General features: G+C 47.2%; 1 protein-coding gene across 41 annotated transcripts in view; it reads right to left on the reverse strand.

Annotated features, from left to right (window-relative positions):
- Positions 1–21,095, reverse strand: part of ZNF618 (zinc finger protein 618) — a 176,159-nt gene that overhangs the window by 134,451 nt on the left and 20,613 nt on the right. For 21 of the 41 annotated variants that reach the window (XM_070518917.1, XM_070518915.1, XM_070518906.1 and 18 more), the window contains exon 1: positions 199–516. The exons of 19 other annotated variants lie outside the window; for them this stretch is intronic. In XM_070518917.1, the coding sequence (XP_070375018.1) occupies positions 199–378 (180 nt within the window). In that variant the 5' untranslated portion in view covers positions 379–516. Of the gene's footprint in view, positions 1–198; positions 550–21,095 lie in introns of those variants that run through there. One more of the 41 variants, XM_070518914.1, reaches the window with a different exon arrangement.

Below are 21,095 nucleotides of genomic sequence, written 5' to 3' on the forward strand. Positions count from 1 at the left end.
CTCAGATGATATTTTTAAGCATTTTGAAATACCACTTGCACATAAAGCCCCCACTAACGACAATCTTGCTCCCTCTTCATCAGAGCCTGGAATGGCCTCCCCTTTCCCTTCAGCTCATCTCAGTATTAACCATACCACCAAGTCACGCAGCTCCTACAGCAGGTGTCCCTGACCCCCATGAGCCGCCCCCACCCATACCTCAGCATCCTCAAGGTCAAAGAGAGCCAACAGCCGGACTCCTCGGGAGTTCGCCTCGCCCTTTGTCTCATCTCCCTGACAATGGCAGGGCAAGGACCACATCCAGCCTGTCAGAACGCCCTGCCCCCATTCAGCCCAGGGCAGGCAGGGCAGCAGCTCTGGGTGAGCCGGGGCCTCCATGGCACTCCACGGTGGCCAGTGTGGCAGCAGGCGGCAAGCTCAGGGGAGGCAGGGAGGCGGGTTTCTCAACACAAAATCTCCGGACCTCGCACAGAGCCCGATGTATAATAGATGCTCAACAAATAACGGCTGGTTGACGCCGACTGTTTCTCTTTGAAAGTTTTGCTGAGCAAAGCAGAGGACTTCCTCTGTGGTTCACGGAGAGGAAATGAGCAATTACATGCTAACTGTGCACTGCAAACATGGAGGGAAACTGTTCTCAGAAACGCAGGGTGCACATTTCAGTGGGGCAGGGGCCGTGCAGGGAACGCCCACGAGAAAACCAGGCTGGGGTCCAGAGCTGGCAAGACAAGCCCCGTCCACCGGTTCCTGCCCACTGTTGTCAGTGGGAGCATACGTGCACCGCTGCCCGGGTATCCAGGTTGTGCAAACAAGTGGGAAATCTGAATTTTTAAAGATGAGCAACTAAATCAATTATTGTGGCCACACAATGCTTCATCTCTGTTCAAACCCTCCTCCCCTTCTCCGCCCAGCCCCCCGTCTTGTTTACCCCAGTTTGAACAGAAAAGGTGTTTTTATAATTAGCATAGTGTTTACATTCTAACGGGAGCTTTCAAAAGGCTTAAAAATAGACGGATTCCTTACACCCCTTAGAGTTCTTCCCCCTAAGATCTTGTTTACACTAGCCTTTTCCTTAGCAAAGCTTCTTTTGAAAAGGTCAGGCGCAGTTCACAAATTCGGAAACGGGCAGCTCCAAATGACCGGGATCTGGGGGGACACGTTTTAGGCAACTTCCAAGTCCCACCCCGGGTGCCTCTGGCTTGTGGGGTGAGGGGGGGCAGGCGGGCTCCCCCACACAAGCTGGTTCTACAGAGGAGGCTCGCAAAGGGAAGCCCAAGGGGAGTGGGATTCTCTGCCAGGTCTGGAGAGCCCGGCTCCTGGACCTCGGCAGGCCTCTGGGATCCTAGCACCCACAGGGACTCTGGTTTAAGAAAACCCAACTTGGGATGCAGACACCGCCTTGGTAAGGGCTAGTCACCCCATTTACAGAAAAGGTGTTCTCCTGACAAAAAGAACCAGAGAGGAAAGCTCCTTAAAAGCAGCTCTGTGCCAGGGTAATATTTAAGTGTTTCTGTCTATTCACCTTAGCCAGCAGGGCATTAACAAAAGACGCGCTTGGAGAGCGAAAGAGTGGCCGGGCAAACAAAGTTCATCTTTCTTTACTGCAGGACTTTTCAGAGCCTTTAAAGGTCCCATGGCTGCTGTGAATCTCTAAGACAAGAGTACACACCTTTCACAGGTTTACCTCGCCCTAAACTCGTCCTCCCCCTTCGGACTACCCAGGGGGCATACTCCGCAGCAGCCACCTTTCACGGATGAGGGAGCAAGCCTAAATCTCTAGGATTCAGAGAGGAAGGGCCTTGCCTAAGAGCCACAGCTATTAATTAGTGACCGAGGCTGCCCTCAAGCCCAGGACCACAGGCACCCTCCCTTGAGACCAGCACCACCTGAGATCTGATCTGACAGAGAAGACAAGACAGTCACCCCAATATCCAAGCACCAGGGAGCGATTCCTGCCAACTCCCAGCCTGCTCTTAGCACAAACCGCTGCAAAGGTATAAACCATGAGCCAGGCCCAGAGCTGCAGGATCTTGGTTCTAGGAGGCCTGAGGGGTCAGTCAACTCTTGCTCACGTACCTCCAGGGACAGGGCTGTCACCCTCTCTTTCAGGTTTCGTGTCTGGATACTGGCTAGAGAGGAAGAATGTTTCTGGTGTTTGCTTTCCCGTGACTGCAGTGTTGCACACCGTAGGGTTTGGCTGGGGGATGTGGGTTTATTTAAATACATGTGCAGAAGAAAGCAGGCAGCCACTGAGTCTTGGAGACACGGCCACTCTGAATTCAAATCTCAACTCGACCACTTACTCCTGGACAGGTCGCTTGGGACCCGGCAGCCTCACCTGTCACAGTGGGGGACACCACGCCCAGCTTCGGGGGGTCCTGAATGCGACCCTGCAGCAGCCCCCTTCACCCGGCACAGGTGCTGGGTAAACGGCACAGGTGTCAGGTGAAACCCACTCTGCTCACACCGCTCTCTTCAGAGCTGCCACCTCAGCCTTTGGGTCGCCCTGTCACCCTGGAAACTGCCCAGATGAACGTGACATGAAGGAAGGACAGAGACCCGATGGCATCTGCAGTAACAGCTGCCTCTGACCAGAAGGGACTAGAAAAGGCTAACGAACTCTGGTGCTGAAGGGGTGTTCAAAAGCCAGTCCATCATTTAACTGTACAGATGGGGAAACCGAGGCCCAAGGGGTGTGGGATACGGCTCAGCACACACAGCAGGTTGGCGGGGGCTGCAGAGAGGGCCTCCGACCCCGTGCGTCCCTCCTTCAGGGTACCCCACCCCGGCGGGGGAGGAGGACAAGAGAAGAACTCCAGGAAGGTGGTGCGACGTCTCCAAACCCTCATCACGTTCCACTGATTTTTTAATAGACTTTAACAATTTAGTGACACCAGCGGAGCTTATAAAGTAGTTTAATTGAATTAATTAGGCAGTCACGACTTACTCCTGAGTTCCCCCTTTGGCTCCGGGGAGGCTGTGCCAGCCGCCTGTTTAACCCCTTGCATCCTAGAGAGGCTGTCGCTCGCTGCCACTTAAGACAATTCACCAGAGTCTCCGCCAGTGTCTTCCCTAAGCCAGCTCTTAGCCCAGTCCTACGTGTACCCCAACACCAGCACGTGTCCACACCTGGCATCTGCCTGTCCTGGGTGGCTAGAATCCCATCCTAATAACACGAACAGGGAAGAGATGCCCTTGTGTGGCTGAATGCTGTCTTCTCCTGCAGGTTCCCCAGGTGACAGGGCAGCAAGGGTTGGGGGTCGGTGTCCTAGCACGGGACTGCCCATTGGGCTGGACCAGGCAATGACCACCTACTCTCCCGTCTCCTTAGCCTGAACTCGCCTTACCATAAAGGAGAGGCTGGTGCATGCCACTCAAAGTTGGTCCACGCACCGGCAGCATCAGCACCGCCTGGGAGCTTGTCAGAATGCAGCCTCTCGGGCACCAACCTCACCCACTGACTCAGAACCTCTGGGGTGAGGCCCCGAGAACCGGGTGATGCTTACACACGCTGGAGTCAGAGAGGAAGTGGTCTGGGTGATCACTGAGATTCCTTCTAGATGAAAAAGTCTGGGAAACAATCCAAGACATGAAAACCAACTCACTTACAAGATACACTTCACAGCATCATTTATAACAGGGAAAATCCAGAAATAGACGAATATCCCCCAAACAGGGCACTGCTGGGTAAACTAGGCTACAGCCACTTCAGGGAACACCATACAGCCAAAACCGCAGGGTTTCCAACAAAATTGGGCATCACTAATTTTAGAATGTGGAGGGTTTTTTCCCAAGCAGAGGAGAAACTGCATCTATTGCACCCATTGGTTAAAAAAAGAAAAAAACAATAATTACAAGGGAAAAAGATCCAAATGTCAACGGTGCGAGCTTCTGATAGAGATCGAGGGGTGATTCTCTCTCTTCCTCATACTTTTGTGTTTTCCAACTTTTTCTATAAAGAGCATTTGCTACTTTTCATAATGAAGTAAAACAAACTTTGTTTTACACAAAACAGATTCTGTGAGAAGACACTGTCTGGAAAGCAGAAAGTTCCACGATAACTGGAACGCACCCAGCATTTGGGCTGCTTAGCTCTCAGGCTAGCCTGGGAGCTCCCCGCGGGCTGGGACAGGACGGGCCCTGCGCACAGTAGGTCTGCAGGGAGGAAGGGTTGGGTGGATGGACAAAAGTGGTTTCAGATGAACCACTCTATGAAACCAAGTTTTTCCCTGGCATGTATGTGGACAAATTATTTAAGTAAAAACGTAATGGTGAGGAGAGAAATCAACCCTGAGGAGCCAGTCCCAAGAGAAAGGAAATTCACCCGGTGCCCACGAAGACGTCCTGTGCGGCACCTCACACACTCACGCTTTCTCCTGCACACACCTGGCTGGCAGGGACACACTCATCAGGCCAGTAATATGTCACTGTTTCCAGGAACTCCTAAACCCCTGAACTGGCGCTCGGGCGGCCAGTCCACCCCAGCTGGCTCGTGGTGAGCGGACGTGGCAGGAATCAATAGTTACAAAGGGGAGAGCAGACAGCAGGCGTGGATTAGAGCTGGCCGGGCAGGACGGGGACTCAACCCACACTCTGCTCTCTTTCTGTGGTCTGGGAAGCCACTGCACCAACTGCCTGGCAGGAGGGACAGTACAGAACAAGTGAGGCTGCGGGAAATCATGGGAGAGCCATCTAGGATGGCAGGGACAGGGTGGGGCAGGGTACAGGATGGGATGGGAGCATCCCCTCGCCCAAGCACCAGGGGCTAGGACGGCAGGGGGAAAGGGCAGGGACATTGCCACTGTGCCGAGCTCCTGCTCATCGCTAAGCAAGCCCAGGCTTTCCCCAGAGAGGAAAGCATGTCACCATACTCATCCCCCCTCTCCCCAAACCAGAGTGAGCAAGCACACGGCCCCACAAGCGCACTGGACGGCTGTCCACTGGGCCTGGGATGGCCGAGTTTTCCCAAATCTCAGGAGAAGTCCATCAGAAGCTGAGTGGGGGACAACAAACGGAGCGATGACCCTGAGCCACCTGACCCTTCCCCTGCCTCATCCTGCATTTTCTCCATACCTGTTGTCAAGGCCTGTAACAGTGCCCCACCCGGACGCAGGGGGACAGAGACACACAGGGCCTCTGGTCCCTGACCTCCAAGCTAGAGCCAACAGGCTCTCCACATCCCAGAATAACCCAGGCTGTGGGTACCACCTGCTCAGGACAAGCCTTGATCTCCCTTTAGCATCACACAACTGTGCTACGTACAAGGACCATCACATCCAACCTACTCTTTTCCCAAATAGAGCACCTCAAACTCAGAGAGGGAGAGTGCCCTTGCTCAGGTCACACAGCAGCAGAGGGGCAGAAACGCGCCTCAAACCCCAGACTCCTGACTCGTATCCCAGCTCAGCAGTGGCTTGGGCGCTACAGGAGTCACCAGCTTAGGAGATAAATGGTGATTGCCCAGGGGCTGGCTGGGTACCATTAAGTCCTACAGAACCGGACCAGAAAAGAGAACCCAAACATAGTAATGAGCTCCCTGTCCCTAGAGGGATTCAAGCAGAGGCTGGACAGACGATCTCCTGGCAGAAATGACATTTACAAAATTAAAGAACAAGACCCGGGTTTTCAGGGTGGAGGAGGCGAATGACTTTGACATTCCATCCTTATTGTGTTATCTTATGATTCTTCCCCAGGGAGGCAGACCAGTGTCTGATAGTGACGAGAGATAAGGCTGATGAGGTCTTCAAATCGGGTTCCACTCCTCCAGCCTGCTTCAAGGGCCACCCGGGGAGAGGCCCAGCAGGTGAGGACCTGTCTCCTCAGGGTGGACCGACCTGTCGGGCATCAGAGCCACAGGGTCCAGGGCCCACCTACTTTTTGGGGCCCACAGAAATGCTTAGTTTCTTTTAAAATCAGAAGAAAGAAACTGAACTTTTAGGTCAGAAAAAATGTTTAACATATAATATTAATATACTCATCTTTATACCAATGCAGTCATAAAGTATAATTTTTAATATTTTTTAATGAAGGAAAGAGCTCACAAAGGCAAAAGTGCCTAAGGTCAGTGAAAGTCATAGTGTGGCCCTTCCTCCCCATGTAAAAAATCACTTTTATCTATTTAATATACTGAGCTCCCATGTAAGACTTCATTTGTGAAAGCGATCTTTGGCTAAAAAGATTTTTAAAATCTTGTAGTGGGTAAAAACGGTTTTTCTCTACAAAAGTTTAGGGTCTTAACTTAGGAACAGACGACATGTGGTGTCCTATTAGTCACCGAGCTTTTCCAAGCCAAAAGCTCCATTCGTTTGACCCATCAGCACCTCCCAGTTCTCACCACCAATCCTGATGCGTCACTGGCTTTTCAGGCGTCAGCGTTTCTCAGTAAGAAATGTAGACACACTGTGCGTTATCCTTTTCACGATATTTCTAAGGAATGTCTTGAGACACAGAAAGTGCTAGATGGAAAACAACACTGCCAACCTATTCAGAAGGGGATCCCACACTTCGGACTTGCTCCCAAGCTCAGTGACATCTCCTTTATTCCAAAAGGAGCAGTTCAAGTCTGAAGGAGGGAAACCCTGGGAACTGGATAAACGAGTCAGACAGTTCCGTCAGGAGAAGGGAGAATCCTTTAAAGAAAGATCTAGCTAAGGAAAACTCAGCAAATCCCACGACAGTTCCCTGAGCGAGGTTGTTGCCGGCCAGGGTGTGGAAGCATTGCTGGGGGAATTTGTTAAAATCGCAGATTCTCGCCCTCCCCCCGCCCCTGAGATCCAGAAACAGCAGGTCTGAGGATGAGGTGTGCACGTGCCAGCTGCTCTGCTGCAGGAGGCCCTTTCAGAAAAGTGCTCATCTACTAAGGATGAAATAGGTTTGGCGGTGTCCCCAAATTGCTGGGCCCTTGTTTCCTGGTGCTAGTTAGGGGTGAGGCTCGGCCTTGTGGGGCCTCCTGTTCAGTAGCCTCAGAAATGGAATGGGCACAGCCCAGTGGGCTTCTCTCGACATGTAACACCCCCAACACACACACACACACGCACGCGTGCCCAATCCCTCTGCTCTTCCAGCTTTATCCTCTCCGGAACGGCTCACCCCACCCCGGGGCTGAAGAACGGGGGCTCCAGCACGGACATCTCCTCCAACCTGCTCACTGTCAACGTGGTTCAGTTCTGGGCCAGAAGGAGCGATAGCCAGGAAGCCTCACCTGAGATGGTGAGAGCGAACAGCCCATGGCCGGAACCTGGGAGGGTGGGATGAGGAGCAGGTGCCAAACAGACCCAAGAGCCCCAGGAAGGATGGAGCTCCGGGGGCCAGAGTGGCCCAGCCTGCTTCCAAACACCAGAGGGGTGTGGTGGACACTGTTTTGTTCCGGCCTCTTCAGCATCCATTCTTCCAGTACAGAACTCTCCTGTCCTTTCACGAACCCACAATCTAAGTGGTTTCACGGGCCATCCCCAGCCCCCCACTCCAGGAGAAGAATCAAATGACCCAGGGACGTCCAGTCAGAACAACACACCCTCCTGGCACTGTGGCTGGCTCAGGGACAAGCCTGTGACCCAAGCTGGGCCGACGGGAGCCTTCCTTGGGACTTTGGTTGAAACCCTTGGAAAACAGATGCTCTCTTTTCACAGGGACTACTCCACTGAGAGGAGAACTAAGTCTGGCGATGCTACAGCCATTCCTGCCAACACCTGGGGAGGGCCTACCTGAAGGCTACGTCGACACCAGGAGACAAGAGGGGAGAGATGGAGAGCAACACATTTCGGATAACCTCATCTATGTATCTGGGCCAGTGCTGGGTTTCTCAGTAGCTATGCCCATCAGTGGCCCTTTCAGCATAAGGAAGGTTGAGATGAGTTTCTGTCACTTGCAACCGAAGGGGTCTTGACTCAAATGGATGGTCTGTTGTATGAACTGGCAGATCTGGTTTAAAGTGAGAGGGAGTCCTCGCTTTGCTGGGAATCAGCGTGACCTTGGGCAAGCCACACGACCTCTCTCAGTGTCCCTTTCACCCCAAGCTCCCAAGGTTGTGGTGGAGAACTAAGTTATATCACAAAGAGTACATGAAGCCCTTCGGACGTGATTTAGCACTTGTAGGTACTCAACAGATGTCAGGAAAGAAAGCAGCAGCCTAAGAGAAGAAAGTCACAGGCACCCCCACTTGCTAAGGAAACGCCCAGCCTGAGGATAGCCTGGCAGAGCAAAACGCCCACCAGAGACCCAAATCAAAGAGGAACAGGTAGGAGAAGTTCTTGCTTAAGAAGCCTAACCCACAACCCTTGCTACCAGAATGAGAGTCTCAAAAGCAGACAGTGGCACAGCCTTTACAAGGGCCCAGGGGTAACAGCATTAAAATGCAGTCTCTGATCCCACAGCGCCTCTCCCAGGATGCCATCTTCCCAAAGTACCCTCACAAACGCAAAATAATAGTGATAAAAGAAGCACTCGTGCTTCCAGTCATGACGGAGGAAGAGGGGCCAGGTTACCAGCTGCCTTCAACAACCAAGAAACTGGAAAAAATATACGAAGCGATGATTTCTCATCATTGGGCCACAGGCAGCACACGACAGGAATCCCTGAGAGAGGAAACGCAGACAAGGTGGGGTCTAGGATCATGCCTGCTAACTGCTGGGAGAATTTCCCAGTGGCAGGGCAGGGAGGGGGAAGGCCAGCAGAGTTCGGGGGTCCCCCTGAGTTGAGGAGACAGTTTAGCACTGGGGAGGGGAAGGAAGCTAGAATGTGCAGGGTAGAGAATCGGAGGAGAGCGAGGAGCCCAGGGACTGAACAGCCAAAGCAGAGAAATCTCATAATATACAAGGGCATCGGGTTGAGTACTCAGAAAAGTATGGCCTCAAGAGTGGGGAAAAATTAGTTCCAGACCAGGGACCTTCTCTGGAAAGAGCCAGACGGTCAATACTTTATGCTTTGTGGGTCATCGTGGAATGAAAGAAGCCACAGACGTAATGAACAAGCATATAGCTGTGTTCCAAAAAAACTTTATTTACAAAAGCAGGTGGGGCCGGCCCCGTGGCGCAGCGGTTAAGTTCACATGTTCTGCTTCTCTGCGGCCCGGGGTTCGCTGGTTTGGATCCCGGGTGTGGACATGGCACTGCTTGGCAAACACCATGCTGTGGTAGGCGTCCCACGTATAAAGTAGAGGAAGATGGGCGTGGATGTTAACTCAGGGCCAGTCTTCCTCAGCAAAAAGAGGAGGATTGGCAGTAGTTAGCTCAGGGCTAATCTCCCTCAAAGTGGCAGGCCAGATCTGCCCCACGGACTGTAGTTGGCCAAACGGTGTTTTCTAAAGACAGCTCTGGTCCCACAAACAATTTAACTGCTGTGGTAGGCAGAACAATGGTCCCCCAAAGATGGCCGCATCCTAATCCCCACCTGTGAATATATTAGGACACATGCAAATGAAATCAAGGTTGTTAATAAGACGACCTTGAGATGGGGAGATCGTCCTGGATTATCTGGGTGGACCCAATGCAAGGGTCTCCCTAAACAAATGAAGGAGCCAGGATAGGAAAAACAGACCCACAGCAGCATGAGGACTCGGCCCAACATCGCCGGCTTTGAAGACGGAGAAATGGAGCCACAGGCCGCGGAATGCAGGTGACCTCTAGAAGGTGGAAAAGGAAGCAGATTCCCACCTACAGCTTCCAGAAGGAATACAGCCCTATCCACACCTTGATCTTCGTCCAGCGAGAACCATTTTGGACTTCTAATCTCCAGAACTATAGGCTAAATCTGTGTTCTTTTCAGTCCCTAAGTTTATGGTAGTTTGTTACAGCAGCAACAGAAAACCGAAACAATGAATACAACAGCAATAACAGAACAAAGCACAAAAAATATTTAAAGATTCCTAAAACAGCCAGCACCAAACAATGTGAAAGTCACAATGTCTGTCAATCAAAAGTTACTAGGCATGAAAGAAGCAAAAGATCAATTAATAGGAAGAGACCTAAAAATGACACAGATGAAGACTCTAAGAACAGTAAGACAAGTATCATAAATGTACGCCATAAATTCAAGAAGGGAGGGGAAAACATGAGCTTGTTAGAGAGAGACACAGGACATATAAAAAAGACCCAAATCAGGGGCCGGCCTGGTGGCATAGCGGCTAAGTTGTGCACTCTGCTTCGGAGGCCCGGGGTTCACAGGTTCAGATCTTGGGCGCGGACCTAGCACCGCTCATCAAGCCATGCTGTGGTGGCATCCCAGGTAAAACAGAGGAAGATGGGCACTGATGTTAGCTCAGCGACAATCCTACTCACACACACAAACACACACCAAAAAAAACCAAATCAAACTTGTGGAGATGAAAAACACAATACCTGGGATGAAAAATACACTGGATAGGATTAAGACAGACTGGACACTAAAGAAAAGACTGACGAACTTGAAGACACAGCAATAGAAACTATCAATGAAACACAGAGAGGAAAAAGACGGACAAAAATAAACAGGGCATCAATAAGCTGCGGGACAGCTTCAAAAGGTCTAATATACACGCAATTGGAGCCCCTGAAAAAAAGGAGAGGGGACAAGGGAGAAAAGATACTTGAAGAAATAATGTCAAAATTCCCCAAATTGGTGCAAACCCACAAAACCCAGAAGCTCAATGAATCCCAAGCAAAATAAACAAACAAACAAAAAAAAACCCAACTCTCAGGCACATCACAATCAAACTACTTAAAACCAGAGATAAAGAGAACATCTTAAAAGTAGCCAGAAATTTTAAAAACACATTACGTACGGAAGAACAAAGATAAGAATTACAGCCAACGTCTCATCATAAACTATTAAACCGGAAGACAGTGGATCAGCATCCTTAAAGCACCGAAAGAAAAAAAAACCATCAACCTAGAATTTGACAGCCAGCAAAAATATCTTTCCAAAATAAAGAAGTACAAAAACTAAAGAGATTCGTGACCAGCAGACCAACACGACAAGAAGTGCTGGTTCTCAGGTTATAATAGCCAGGAAACTGGCAACACCCAAAATACCCATCAGAAGGGGACCGGCTGCATAAAATATGGTAGATCCTTAAGATGGAATGAAAACCTAAGCAGATCTATTGGGGTTAACCTGGACCAACCGCGCAATATCCTATTGAGTGAGAAAAGCTAAGCTGTAAAACCATATGACTGGTTCACATTTGCACCTGTAAATGCATAAGCAAAGACCTGGCATGATGTACTCCACTGTCCTACTGTGCTTACCTGCTGGAAATGGGGCTTAAGAAGATGGGAGCAACGTGAAGGGCCCTTTCCATTTTCATTCTTTATTCTACTTACTTCTGTGTCATCTGAATTGTTTTCAAAGAACATATATTCATGTGATTTCAAACTAAAAATTTAAAAAAAAATAGGTTCCTCAGCTGGGGTTCAAGGCAAGCCCAACAGACAGTAAGTTCTTGAGAGCTGGCTAGAAAGGTCGAGCAGGCGAACACAGCCACTCACACACCCTTGACCGAAGGAACGGTCCTCCTGTATCAGGGAAGGTCATCCTCTTCGACGGAGCGTGCAGCTTCAGGACGAACGCACATGGAGCGGTGAAGGGGGAAGGGGACACTCGCCTAGCCAGCCAGATCAGCCGAATCAACGCTGCCGATCAGTGAGGTGACAGATGTGACAGCCACAAGTGAGGGTCAAAACTGAGAAACAGGATGAGATCCAGACACTACAGCATTTCTGTAAATTCTTAAAACAGGCACACAGAACAAGAGCCCACATTTTGCAAGATGTATAAACAAAAGATGCACGTTAAATAAACAGAACGAATGGCTTGGAGACAGGGGTAAAGCAGAGCAGGAGGGGGGAATGGGGTAACAAGAACCAACTAAAGAAAGAAGGGGCTGTTCACAAGCCAAAAATGATCACGCACCCTACACTGAGTATAACTGACCTGCCACCCATGAGCTTGACAAAGGAGAGGGGAAAAAGGTAACATTCGAACGCTCATTCTGTGCCGGGTGCCTCAGTATTAACTCACTTAATCTTCATACTGAACTCTCTCACGGGGTTCTCTGATGGCTAGTGTATAAAAAAGGAAAATGAGCAACAGAGAGGTTCAGCAACTTGCACAAGGTCACACAGGAAGGAAGCAGCAAAGGCAAGACTTGAATGCAGGCTGGCTGGCCCCGGAGCCTGTGCTCCTCACCCCACCTAGGCAGTCTCTGACTCTACCTACCCCACTTACAACGAGAAAACGGACGCTCTGCCTTTCCTACTCAGAATCACAAGAAGTTAGAGTCAGAGCCTGTACGGCACTTCATTGGGCCCTCTATGTGGATGCAAAAACAGGCCCCAAAAGGCACACGGGAGGCACCGTGAGGCCAAGAAGACCCAGGCCAACGCTCCCCGTGTGGCACACTCGGTCCCACAGCTCCAAGGCTTTTTAGAATCAGAGAAGGAATGAAACAAACCAAAAACAGCCTGAAACACAGTAACTTGGAACAAAAGACACACCGCGTTAGGGGCCAAGGGAGGACAGGAGAGACACAAAAACGGCCTCCAGGCTTGTGCCCCAGCCCCAAAGACAACAAGCAAGCATGGGGTCAGCCACTCTAAGGTGGCGTCTAGGAGCGACGAGACCCCGTGGGAACCCGGAGCCTGGCCCCACCTGCCACTCGGCAGGGATGGGGACTCCGGCCAGGGAACAGGGGCTTTGCCGGGCCTGGGTTCGTCACGTCCCGGAACAGCCCGTGAGGCCCTGGCACGGGTGCTGATGTATCAGCTAATGTCTCATTCAAGTTGTCAGCGTTTTGTTAGAGCCAATTCAGTGGGTAATTAAGGAAAAAGTTGGGACCAGATGGGGAAGCAGATGCTAACTCAGCCGCCAGTACCGCTCCCCGCAAGTGTCTGGGGAAGCGCGGGGCGGGCCGAATCCCAGCAAGGAGGGCGGAGCGACAGCAGCCCAGACAGGAGCGGGAGAGAGAGGACACCCAGCTCAAAGATGAAGAAACTGAGGCCCGGAGAGGCGAGGGGCCTGGGGGCTGCCGGGAGGATGACAAAGAATGAGAATGAAAAGAAAATGAGAAGCTTAAAAAAAGCAGCGATTCCACCCTGAGGCAGGACTGGAGACGAGGCAGGACTGGAGACGAGGCAGGACCCCCAAGCAGACCAAAGGACCTCTGGAAACAGGGAGAGGATGGCGCTAGGAGGCAGGAGTCGGGGTTCCAGCCTCAGCCCTGCTACTCCCGAGCTGCCTCGCCTCAGACAAGTCACTTTTGCTCTCTGCGCCTCAGTTTACTCATCTGTAAAATGGAGGAAAGGATTCCTGTACAGCCCACTCAAAGGAAGGATGAAGTTAACCGCTGTGCACAAGGGCTGGGGATGGGAGCCAGAATGCTGGGGTTTGGCTCCTGGTTTCACTACTGGCATTTCGCCATCTGTGAAATGGGAGCAACAGTACATCCCTCACAGGTTTGCTGTGAGGATCCACTGAGTTAATGAGACTCAGAAGAGTGCAAGGCACAGCGTAAGCACTCAAATGACAACCCCTCCTACGGCCACAGAGCCAATAAAAAGTGACCACTGTGACATTCACGGAGCTGGCCAGAAAAATACTGATGTTTCGATGTTAAGTGAAAAAATCAGGATATAAAACTTCATGCGCTATGACGACAGCTGTATTACACAAAGGAAAAAAGACAAAGTTAACATAGAAAAATGCTAATTGTGATCATGAAGCTATAACAATGATGGATTTGTTTTCCTTGAAATCTCTATATCTCAAATTTTTAACATATGAATAACTGCTTTTATAACCAAAAAGGGGAGGGTTAAACACAATGAGTTTTAAATGGTGGGGCTTTTTCATTAGGTTCCTAATTTATAACATTAGAAAGACGGAGTAAAAACAAAAACCGAAGGCAGTAGTAATCTAACCTGACACTGAACCCCAGACCTGCAAAAGGGGGAAAGAGGAGACTCCTCGCAGGCGGGTAGCCCAGGGACCACCACCATCCCCTCTCTTCTCCACCCCCGGAGACAGACCACAGGAATATAAAAATAGGAGGCTCTATTTCTACAAAGTTCTAGACCAGATAAAGTAATCTAACATAAAGATAATCAGAACAGCAGTTCCCTCTTGGGGAGGAGGTGGCAACTGACACAGAACACAAGGAAACATTCTGGGAGATGGAAATGCTCTAGATCGCAAGAGAATGTGAGTTCCATGAATATATCCATTTATCAAAACCTTTAGCAACCACTATCCGTTTTACTGGTGTACGTTTTTCCGGAAAGAGCTGTAATAATACATCATCACTGCGTGAGGAGGGCAGGTGGAGGCACAGACGATAAAGAAAGGCGACACGCTGATGACTGCTGAAGCTGGACAGTGGCACATGGTGCGTCCTTATACAACTTTGCTCTGCATACTGTCGAAATTTTCCCTAAGTTATTTTTAAACAGGAGGAAAACAGTAAGGGGGTTTCTCAAAACATTCAATATGGAATTACTATATGATCCAGCAATTTCACTTCCGGGTATAGACCCAAAAGAATTGAAAGCGGGATCTCAAAGAGATATTAGCGTCCTCATGTGCACAGCAGCATTACTCACAATAGCCAGAATGATCGGGGCCGGCCCCACGACCGAGTGGTTGGGTTTGCAGGCTCCGCTGCAGCGGCCCAGGGTTTCACCAGTTTGGATCCTGGGTGCGGACATGGCACCGCTCATCAGGCCATGCTGAGGTGGCATCCCACATGCCAGAGCTAGAAGGACCCACAACTGAAATATACAACTATGTACTAGGGGGATTTGGGGAGAAGAAGAAGAAGGAAAAAAAGAAGATTGGCAACAGATGTTAGCTCAGGTGCCAACCTTTAAAAAAAAAAAAAGATCACAGTGTCCATCGACAGATGAACGGATAAACAAAATGTGATGAATATATATACACACACACACAGTGGAATATTATTCAGCCTTAAGAAGGAAATCCTGACACACGCTACAACACAAATGAACTTTGAGGATATTATGCTAAGTGCACTAAGCCAGTCACAAAAAGACAAACCCTGTATGATTCCACTTACAGGAGGTACTCAGTTTGATCGAACTCACTGACAGAAAGTGGAGTGGCGGTTGCCAGAAGCTGGGGGAAGAGGAAATGGGGAGTTAGCGTTTAACGAGTGTAGCAACTCAGTTCTGCAAGACGAGAAAGATGTGGGGATCGGGGGCACAGAAATGTGAACAGACTTAACACCGCTGAGCTGTACTCGCAAAAATGGCTAAGAGGATAAATTCTATGCTACGTGTATTTTACCAAAATTAAAATCTAAAAAAAAAAGGTCCTGAAATCCAGAATCGGATTTAACAGACGAGCCACCCACTGAGGAATTTCTGCTAGGTGTCAGGGAGGTGGGGACCAATCAAAGGGCACCATGATGCACCATCTCATAGCCGCCCTCCTTAAGGTTCTGACACAGAATTGATAAGATGATCACCAAAGGCAGTGGGATGGGGTGAGGGGGGTGACAGGACCCACAGGACCCCCTCTACGAAATTTCCACAGAGAAATCCCAATGGCAGCTATGCTCCTTCCAGTTAACGCTGTCCAACTCAACCGTGACCCCATCATGGAAAAATCTCGTGCAGAGACCACTGGGCACTTCCCAGTGTAGCTTCACTAGACAAATGAGGGGACCCAGCCTGAGAGCATCTCCAGACCCCACCCGGCCCTGTCAACCCCCAGCTGCTGCATCCCTCAGCTGTCACATAAACTCGCAACATCCGGCCCTCCCCTTTCAACTCAAGACACGAAGAAGCAGCCACTGCTATCGTGTCAGGGTATAGACCAGACCCAAACAAACTTTTCCCTATTTAGAATGAATAAATGAAGCAAGTGGGGGGAGGGCAAAGGAAACAAAACTGTGTAACAAAAAAAGGAAACAGGCATTCCACTCAAGATTCAGAGAAGGAGCATAGAAAACAGTGTTCCTCTAGGAAGCTGAAATAAACTTTAGACACTCTCTCCTTTGCGCTCTCAACAAAACTGAAGAAAACGAGAACAGAGGGGAATGAAAGGAGAGCTCAAGGAGTTAAGGAGAGTGTGCGAGGAACCGAAGGATGACACCGCAGAATGAAAACCAGCATCAGAAGCAGTAAAGAGCAGAACTGTCGGAACAGGAGACTGAGCAAGTGATGCAAAGAAAGGAGAAACTTGAGAAGCACTTAGAAAACTCAGAGGAAATAAAGACTAAAATAATCAAAAGAAGAGATAATTATGGAAAACAAACAATAGGGGATATATGGCTATAGATGGATAACTGCCAATCCAAAAAGAGATCAGACCAGTGGCACATGTACATGGAACAAAAATTTCCTTGAGCCAGCCCCGATGGCCTAGACATTAAAGTTTGGTGCTCTCACTGCTTGGCGGCCGGGGTTTGTTTCCTGGTCGTGGAACCACACCACCCGTCTGTCAGCAGCCATGTTGTGGTGGTGGCTCACATAGAAGAACTTATAACTAGAATATACAACTATTTACTGGGGCTTTGGGGAGAAAAGAAAAAAAGAGGAAAACTGACAACAGATGTTTGCTCAGCGTGAATGATTCCATGGAAAAAAAAAATTTCCTATTATTAAGAGCTAAATCTGTGGACTGAAAGTACATGCTATGCACCTGGCAAATGATTAAAAGACACCAGAACACAGATATCGCCTGGAACAACCCTGGAATTTCAAGGGTAAAAAAAATGACCCAGGCATTCGGGAAGGTTGGGGGTGGGGTGAGGGGAATCAACCACAAAAGTAAAATATCGCGTGGCCTCTGAATTGTCTTCTGCGATATTAACAACATGGGACTACGGAACTACTGAGAGATAAAAATACGTAACTCCAAAACGCTCCACCCATCCAAGGCGCCATCCACATGGGAAGGAATCAAAAATATCTGCTTAGTTATACAAGTACTTAGAAAAAAGAAAACTATAATTAGATGAAAGAAGTAAAAAAAAACCACATTGGGTATCATAATAAATATAAATAGGTGTAAGGTCCATATTAAAAGACACAGACACTCAGACTCTGAGTATTTTAAATATAAAAAACTACATGCTATGTAAAACAAATAGAGCTATTTTTTTAAGGGAATAGAAAGGCTAAAAGTAAAATAAACATGTAAAATTATACCAGGTAAATCCCAACAACAGAGAGCAGGGAGCACTTGGTAAAAATCACTAGAATTAAAGGTAAAAGCAGGAAATGCATTATAAAAATTATAAAAACTAGAACTCCAAGTAGAAAGCATAAACAGGTCAAGGAGGGCCTATTTTTACAGATTAAAGGCACGATCCATAATAAAATGTAGCAGGCAGGTATATTTCTGCTAAATAACCTACAATAAAATGTAGAAAGTAAAATATAAAGAGCAGAGGATAAAATCAAAAGAAACATTGTAGTATTGGAAGACATGGAGAGATCTCAAATTCCTGAAATAGTAAACGGAAAAACAATACAATTAGGGCCCCACTGAATCTGAATCTGAAAACGTAATTAATACTGTCAATGATATATGAAATTGACAAATGTATGTATACAGCAAACAATAAACCCAGAAGTGGAAATCACTGGTTTTGCAAGCAAATGAAACATTTACACAAACTAATATTTTAAAAAGAACCTAGGGAGCTGGCCTGGTTGCACAGTGGTTGGGTTCGTGTGCTCTGCTTTGGTGGCCCAGGGTTTGCAGGTTTGGATCCCAGGCACAGACCTACACACCGCTCATCAGCCATGCTCTGGTGGCATCCCACAGACAAAATAGAGGAAGATTGGCACAGACGTTAACTCAGCCACAATCTTCCTCAAGCAAAACAAAAAAAACAAAAGAAGAATGGCAACAGATGTTCGCTCAGGGCCGATCATCCTTACCGGAAAAAAAAAAAAAAAAAAGGAATCCAAAAATTTCTAAAAATTACCAAAAGCAAAACCATCTCTGGCCACATTCCCTCACAATAAACTATAACTGAATAAAAATAAACACTAATATAAAAAAAATCACACAAAAATTTAAATTATACTTTTAAATAATCTTTAAGCTAAAAAGAACATTAAAACTAAAATTATAGAATAGTCAGGGGAGAAAATAGTAACAGTACTTCACAGTAGGGCGTACAGGATGTGACCAAAACTGTACTCAGAGGAAAATTCGTTGATTAAGTACTTTTATTACTAAACAGAAAAAAATAAAGAGCTAAGGATTCAATTTTTAAAAATCTAAAGAACACAGAATGGTGAGTTTATGTAACATAAACAGAATAATTTGGAAATGTTTTAAGTAGTGAGAATTGACAAATGGACAAATTTTAAGAGGTGAGGTGCGAAAACAATAAACAGGTCTGAATACCAGTATTCAACCAAAAAATAAAGAAGGAAAAACACGATGACACGGAAGTCAGATTAGGAAATATAACCAAACAGAGGACGGCTTTAAGAAAATTAGATTCTGTTCGATGCAAATACAGTTCAAATTCTTGATGGGATAAAAAAATTTCTAAGAAAATATAAATGACTAAAACTATTTCAACAAGAGCAAAAGCCAAGAAGTTACTGAAGAAAGGATGACAGTGGAAAATAATTATCTCCAAAAGCCTAACAAAATAGAGAGCTTTAAAGGCAAGTCCTTTTAAACTTTCAAAAGATAGATAATTCCCGTGCAGTATAAATCATTCCTGGCTGGGACTACAAATAAACATCTGGCATGCATGCTTAAACTCTCATTTCCTACACTCTTACAAAACACTAAATTGTTTACACATGACAGGGCCTCAGAATCCTTCTCAACACAGCAGTCTCAGCAGCCACCACCAATAGGTACACAGTTTGAAATGTATTTATCTTCCTGCTTCCAGATCATGGAAAATGATGCAAAGCTTTCCAATTTATAACCCACTGTCCTAGCACAACCCTCATAAAAGAATGAGAAAAAAAGCACACTAAAAATAAAACTGCACGACCATCTCGCTAATGAATATAGACACAAAACACTGCAAAATGGACCGAGGATGCATTAAAATAATGAAACACCACGAACAAAATGGGTTCCTTCCAGGATGGTTTAATATTAGGCAATCTATTAATATAATTCATCACATCAGCAGATCAAAGTAAGAAAACCATATGGCCATCTGGGTACATAATGAAAAGGCATTTGTTAAAAATTCATCATCCTTTTTCCCCCTCTTCTTATTAAATAGCTGTATATGGGGGAGGGCATGATTCACATCTCATTGCCAAAGAAAAATCCAAATACAGAAAAGTGGAAATCACTCCTAAATCATACCATTTACCTCCATCTTAATAAAATTAAAAAAAAAAAATCTCTTAGCTTAGCAACTCAGAAGGATGCTTACTTAGTGATAAGGAATACATAGCAGAAACCAAAATAAGACTTCATTCTTGATTACAAAATGCTAGAATCCTAAAAAGAAAAAAATGCTAGAATCCTTCTCATTAAAATAAGAAATAATACAAGAACATTTGTTGTCCCCCTATTACTCAAATTACTCTAGAAGGTTTTGTCAATGCATAATACAAGAAAAAAAGAACACTATGTAAAGAAAAAGGGAAATGAGTATTGTTTGCCTATATGTTACCGCCTACCCGGAAACCACGAGAAAGCATTAGAACTAAGAAGATAATATAGTAAGTTATCCACTAACAAAGAAACCACATAAAAACCAGTAGCTTTTCTATGTATTTGCATTAATTAGGTAAAATCTACAATGAAGGAAATTATCCCATTACAACTGCAGTCAAAAATATCAAAAATGTACCTAGGAATATACTTAAAAATAAATGCCCAAATCTTAAACATGCAAAACTAGCAAACTTTACGGTGGGTCATACAAGGGAGCAGGAATGAGGAGAGACGGGCCACGTTACTGGACGGAAAAACTTACCACTGAGAATATCCTTCCCACTCAATTCAATGCATAGATTTAATACAATTACAATCACAAGGCAATTTCATCTTAAAAAGATGATTCCGAGGTTTATCTGGTAGGATATAAGACGGAGACCAATGAAAATTTTGAAAAGAGAATAATCAGGAGAGACGTTTACCAAACACTAAGACATCTTAACAGCAACATTCTTCAAAACATGGGTGGTACCAGAAATAAAGTTAATACATGGCTGGTCTGGTGGGTCTGCTTCGGGACTGTCGTCTACTCCATTCAGCTGCCTGGCCATGTCTATGTCAGCTCCACCCTCTTTTAGCTACTGGAACATTAAGGTATTTCAATAGGATCATGGGCCGAGTAACGATGCTTCAGTCAACAAGGGACCGCATATACGGCACGGCCCCCATGAGATCATCCCATGTAGCCTAGGTGTGTAGTGGGCTGTACCATCTAGGTTTGTGTAAGTGCGCTATGATGTTCACACAACCACCAAATCACCTAACGACACAACTCTCAGAATACATCCCCGTCATTAAGTGACGAATGACACACACGTTTGGAAAATACGGCCTCAAATCCACCCATCTCTTGGTCGCAGTACTACACAGCCAATTCATCAATCATTTGCTATCCCTTAGAACCACCCAGCCACGGATTAGGTGGGGCCCACGAAGCCATTCCGCCCAGGAGTAGCAAACGTGAGCTGGGCCACCATCACCCTGCCCTCCCAGTGGCAGACATCACTAATCAACCTCAGCATCTCTTTCCCACTGTGATACACCCACGGAATTAATAATCAATCACAGCTGGAATTCACCACGAGACCCCCTCAGACCCCCCTAAAGTCCAATCCCTCCATATTATGGATGAATTTGTTTTTATTGTCACAGTTTTGCAAGGCAGTGCAGAAAAAGTTCATTATCTCATATTCTAGACAACAATGTTTCCAAGAGGGAAAATTAACACCCCAAACTCAGCTCAGGCCTGATAAGGGACAGCACCCTCAACACCAGGTCTCTCGCACCCAGTCCTCCGGTCCTTCCACTCTCTATGTCCTATATCCCAAATAGACCCAGATACACGACTAATGGGCCTCCACGAAGTTTCCACCTTCTCTGCAATAAAAAAAAACATTCCAAAGGAACTAGCCAGCAAATCCCCCTGTAGAACTTACTACGTGTCA

The sequence above is a fragment of the Equus asinus genome, chromosome 10, assembly GCF_041296235.1.
Source record: "Equus asinus isolate D_3611 breed Donkey chromosome 10, EquAss-T2T_v2, whole genome shotgun sequence".
NCBI classification, from domain to species: Eukaryota; Metazoa; Chordata; class Mammalia; order Perissodactyla; family Equidae; genus Equus; species Equus asinus.